The sequence below is a fragment of the Arvicola amphibius genome, chromosome 1, assembly GCF_903992535.2.
Source record: "Arvicola amphibius chromosome 1, mArvAmp1.2, whole genome shotgun sequence".
In the NCBI taxonomy this organism is placed as follows: Eukaryota; Metazoa; Chordata; class Mammalia; order Rodentia; family Cricetidae; genus Arvicola; species Arvicola amphibius.
Genome location: NC_052047.1, coordinates 146,647,477 through 146,652,913, shown reverse-complemented (window position 1 = coordinate 146,652,913; position 5,437 = coordinate 146,647,477). Strand labels below are relative to the sequence as shown.

At 58.6% G+C, this 5,437-nt stretch overlaps 1 protein-coding gene across 1 annotated transcript; it reads right to left on the bottom strand.

Annotated features, from left to right (window-relative positions):
• Nucleotides 1-299: 299 nt before the first annotated feature.
• On the bottom strand, nucleotides 300-4,929 carry Fgf3 (fibroblast growth factor 3). The gene is made up of 3 exons (XM_038326700.1): nucleotides 4,710-4,929; nucleotides 2,811-2,914; nucleotides 300-713 (listed from the first exon to the last, which is right to left on the bottom strand). The coding sequence occupies exons 1-3, from the start codon at nucleotides 4,927-4,929 to the stop codon at nucleotides 300-302; spliced, it is 738 nt and encodes a 245-aa protein (XP_038182628.1).
• Nucleotides 4,930-5,437: the final 508 nt, after the last annotated feature.

Sequence of the window (5,437 nt, the reverse complement as noted above, 5' to 3'; positions counted from 1 at the left end):
CCTCGGGTTGCCAGGACCGTCTGTCTGCCTCTGGCTGGGCTCCACCAGGGCTTTAGGTCGCCCCTGCAACAAAAGCTCCCTCCCATGTAATCCCACATACATCTCGAACTTTGAGTCTTTCAGGGGCTTTGACTCAAGCCCCTCAGCGACTGGCACTTGCTCTTCGAAAGCCACCAGGGACAACCAAGTTCTAGGACCCCCAAGCAGCCAACCCAGTGACAAGGGTGGGGAGGCCAGGCCTCCAAGACGATCCTGGGTGCTTGCGGGGGTTGACCTCAGAAAGTTCTCAGGGTGGCCACTTAGGCCACAGCCAGTTCACCTGTCTCCAGATGGGTGCCTGGAGCGACCCTCGGAGACAAGGGTTCCATCTTGCCGTGGTCTCCTGGGCTCTGCTTCTTCTGCCGCCGCTGTCTGGGCTGGCTGCCCTCTCCTGCAGCTCGTGGCTGGCCATTCTGCAGCAGCCGTACCATCTCATGGTCTTTGTGGCCCAGCACTCGGGGTAGGAAGAGGGAGGACTTCTGTGTGCGGCGGGTCTTGAAGCCCCTGCGTGGCCGACCCTTGCCATTTACAGACACGTACCAAGGTCTCTGGGCACCAGGCTGCCGCCGAGTTCCTGGCCCGCTGGGCCCTGTGCGATACAGGCGGGAGGCATAAGTATTGTAGCCCAGCTCATGGATCCGCTCCACGAACTCACACTCTGCATTGTAGTGCTCCTGTCAGACAGAGGCCACAGATAACAGCCATGGAGGCCATGGTGTCAATAGGACCATACCTCCCCAATGCCTCCCTGTCTCCTGAGGCTGCCTGGACCATCTGTCCATGCCTGCCCAAAGTCTATGCAGCCTGGCCAGCCTACCTTTCTCAAGACTGTGCCCTGCTCCAAGTGACTAGCCCTCCTATGGGGACAAAGGGCAGTTTTTTCTTTTTGCTGTAGGCTTGCACTGGGTTCAGTGCTTGGCATGTGCTAGACAGAGTATGAATGAGTGTGTTAGTGAGTGGATGGATAGGTGGGTGGATGGGTGGGTGGATGGGTGGTGGATGAGTGAATGAGTGAATGTGTAGGTGGGTAGATGGATGGATGGGTGGGTGGGTGCCTAGAGAGTTGAGTCTAAGGATGGTACATGGATGGATGGATAGATGGATGGATGGATGGATGGATGGATGGATGATGGGTTGAGTGGTTAGGTGGGTCGATGATAGATATTTGGGTAGATAGATGGTTGGGTGGATGGGATGGGTACATAGGTAGAAGAATGGATGAGTGGATAGATAGCTGGCTGAGTGGATGGATGGATGGATGGATGGATGGATAACAGACAATGAACAGGCAGGCTGGAGGACAGAGAAGCTACAGGGCAGTCATCCAACCCCAAGGTTGTTGCAGCTCCAAGTAGGAAGGGATGAGGCCAGTGTGACAAAGTGCTGCTTCTGGGATTGGACAGCAGGAGGTGAGGAGAGGTGCGTGTTGAAGATATCAACTCAAGGAGCACACCTGAGGACCTGGAGATGGATGGTTATGGGGCTAAGAGAGGAGGAGGTCTGCCATGGCTCCTGATTGGCTGAGCTAGAACCAGTGTCACCTGAGACCACGAGCTGGGCTGAAGAGAGCACTGAGTTTCACTGCACTGGGGGGAGGATTTGCCTTTTGCCAGCTCTCCTATCCCTGCACGTTCTGGGCTACTGTGATCTATAACTCAGGGAGGTGGGACTGACTGTGGGGTTGTCACTGGCCCATGGTGGCAGCACATGGGCAGCCACGCTGGGCACTCAGGAAGCCAGGCACAGGCCTGCAGGAAGAAGCCTTAGAGGCCAACAGTCAGCTCAAAGAGGCTAGGGCCTTATAAAGGATCAGGTCTGTCTGTAAGTTTGTGAGATCATCTCTGATGTGTTCTCTGGAAAGTTCTACTCCATCCAGCCAGCAGGACCTCTGACCTCACCGTCCCTTGCTCCCCCAAAACTAGGAGACCACAGCTGTGGTCCTACCCCACTATGCTCTTCCCTGTGGGCAGAAAGATATAAACTGTCACTGAGGACACCTGAGACCTCACGTCATGGCAGAGTTTCTGGGGGAGGGGCCAGGTTCATATGTAAAGTCAGCTGGGTTCGCTCACACTAGAGTGGGACAGGATGCAGGGTCCGAGAGGTGGGGAAATCGCCAGCCCAGCTTTGCAACAGCTGGAACCCATCACTCAGCCAAGAGTGTGTGTCCATCAGGAGTGTGGAGGAGGTACCGGAGCTCCTGCTTCCAGGTGGCACCAGGGCCATGTGCATGGAGGCTGATTCAGCTAGGCTGGCCAGGGAGCCCTGGGGAACGTTCTGTCTCCTCCCCTCTAGTGCTGGGGTGACAACCCTTTGGCCAGTTTTGATACATGGGTGCTGAAGACTCACTTGGGTTCTCATGCATGTGCCTCCAGCACTAGACTGACAACCATGTCTGCATCTCTTCCCCTCCTAAGCCAGACAGCTCTTGCCTTCCCACCCTGAGAACAGGCCAAGCACCCATCTTCCTCCTTCCACAGATGCAGGGCAGATTTTCCCTGATCTCTCCTCCCTCAACTGCCCAGTTATCTTGGGTTTTCACTCTCATGGAGGTCTGGAACCTTGCTGCCATGTTCTCTATCTCAAGCATTGTAACTCAGAGAGAGACTGACTTCAGACAGGTTGGGTGGGCACTCCGAAGCCCGGGGGACCTGGCCAGCTTGAGTCTGGGAGCCAAGCATTCTACCGCTCATGTTCCTTCTGGCCCCCAACCAGATGCTCAAGCCAGATGGCTATTACATCAGCACCTGCCCACTAGGGATGGGACTCACCGAAGCATACAGCCGTCCTCTCTTGTTCATGGCCAGGTACCGCCCAGAGAAAAGCCCTTTGATGGCCACCACGCCCACTTCCACCGCAGTAATCTCCAGGATGCCTGGAAAGAGTCAGGTAGGTTCAGTCACCTGCCCCACCTGAGCAGAACCTCAGCCTGCACTAACTCCCGTGGGCTTAGGAAGTTGGGACAGGAGGGCAGCTATGACCAGCAGGTCATGGTGGAGGGGTTGGAAGTCCTAGTAGGAAGAAAGCATTAGACAGTAGGTGAAGAAGGGGACATTCAGCCCCTGTGCCAAGACGTTAATCCTAACCCCAGGAGAAGACACAGTGTGGGGGGGTGTTCTGCCTCATCAGGCACCTTGGGTGTTGCACAGACAGATCAATTCAGTTTGTATTAGGTGCACCCTTGTGAACCAGCTTGTTCTAGAAAGTTGAGGCTGTGGACAAGTGACTTGTCCAAGGTCATGCATAGTGAGTGGTTGGGCCATCCAAACCCTGGGGAAGAGAGAGCCCCAGAAGAGGAGGTGTCTGAGATTCCTGGGGGAGCCAGTGCTTAATGCAGCCCAGCCAGAGAGTTACCCACACTGTCAGGCAATGGATCCAATCATGGGCACAGAAAGGTAGCCTGGGGCAGAAGAGCCTAGGTGCAGAGGGAAGGTGAAGGGGCTCACCCAGGCCCAAGAGTAGGTATAAAAGTTAATGGTCCCCCAGCTCAGATGGCAGAGTGGCCGCCAAGACTGCTCATCTGAGTTCCATCCCCGGACCCGCATGGTCGAAGTAGAGAACTGACTCCGGCAAGTGCTTCAATGACCTACATACACATCGTGGCACACTAAATAAATAAAATATAAAACCAACCAGACAAAAATCCTCCAGGCACCTTTCCTGTGAACAGGATAGTGCTTTTGGGAGGGGAGGGCAATGTCCTCTGGGATAGTGGTTTGAGGATTCACTCCCTTTCCAGGGAGCGCATCTCTGATGCCCGCCTGGGACCCAGCATAGTCCAGATAACCAGTTGGGTCCTACCCTATATACGGTTTGGAAGGGTGCAGGGGACGACCTTTAGAGCTTGCGCCAGATGAGCACACCCCCACCCAGGGAAGATTGTGAAGGTGCCTCTCTTCTGCATCTGGGGCCCGCCCGGACGGGGCAACTGGGGAGGGGGGTGCTCGTGAGGAGCCCAGCGCTCCAGGTCGGGTCGGGGCTGGTCCCCAGGACGCCCCCGCGGGGCTGCGGCTTTGAAGGAGGAAGCTGCGGTTCCTACAGCCGCCCTCGCCCCCCACTCGGCTTCCTGCGCCCCGGGCGCGGTGAGTTCTGCACGGCCTCCCTCCCACGCGGCGCGCAACACTCCGGGCCGAGCTCGGCTCGCGTGTACTGCACCCACAGAGCCAAATCCTGCAGTGCTTGGGAATTGGCGCTAGGTATCATCCAGCAGCGGGCCGTTTAGGTGCGTGCTGGCTGCATCCAAAATACGCGGGGACGGCTTTATGTCCTGTCGCGTGCTCTCCTACAGAGCGCAGGACGAGGGATAAGCCTGTCGCCGGACGCCTAGTCGCGAAAACCAAGCTCTGCCCAGGGGAGTGTCCTTGGCGCACCGGCCGAGAGCGAAGAGGACGGAAGGGACTGGCCATGCGCCCCGGGGTCGTCAAAACAATAAAGAGGGCGATAAATCCTTATCCAGCGGCTTTTCACTAAGAAATACAAACCTGTCAGAATCATGCTTGCCTCCCGCGCAGCCCCTGGGGGAGCGGGATGGGCAGGGCATGTCGAAGGGATCTGTAGCTGGGACCGAGGTTTAGTCTTCGGATGGACTTCAGCTCTGCTCCCACCTGGGACGACGCGACAGGGGGCCGAGCCCGCCCGTCCCTCCCGCCCACCTTTGGCCGGACACTTACTGTAGGCGCTGTTTTCCAGGCTGCCGTTCACGCGGCCGCTCGGGTGCAGCTGGAGGTGGTACTTAGTGGCGCAGTAGAGCTTGCGGCGCCGGGGCGCCCCGCCGAGGTGCTCGTAGACGCCCCCACGGCCGCCCGCATCGCGCCGCAGCCGCGTCCCGGGCCCCGTCGCGGGCCAGCCGGGTTCCAACAAGCTGAGCAGCAGAAGCCAGATCAGGCCCATCCCGGCATCGCGCCCGCCCGCGGCGGCGGCTGCGCCAGCGCGGGGCTCACGGAAGGAGCGGCGCTGGAAGCACACGCCCGCGCGCAAGGCTGTGCGGACTGTGGCTGGGAGGGAGAGAGAGGGAGAGGAAGACCGGGAAGAGGTGGAGGACAGGGGAGGGAGGAAGAGAAAGAGGGAGGGGAGACAGGAGAGATGGGAAGAAAGGGGAGATGGAGAAAAGGACGTGTGGAGAGAGGGAAAGAGGGAAGATGCGGAGAAAGAAAAGAGGGAGGCGGAGAGAGAAGACTTAGAATTTTCACCCAGGAATGGGGGAGTGTTCCCTTGTCGCACACAGCTCCGAAGAAAGGGCGCTTGGCAACAAAAGGCGGCCGTGGTCCCCGGCGGGGGCGCGGGGCTCAGGCCGGGCGTCGCCTGCTCACAGCACCCCGGCCAGCGCCGTCGGGCAGCAGCTCCTCCGCTGCGCGCCCTGCGCGCGCCCCCTCCCGCTTCTGAAAGGTCCCCGCCCCGC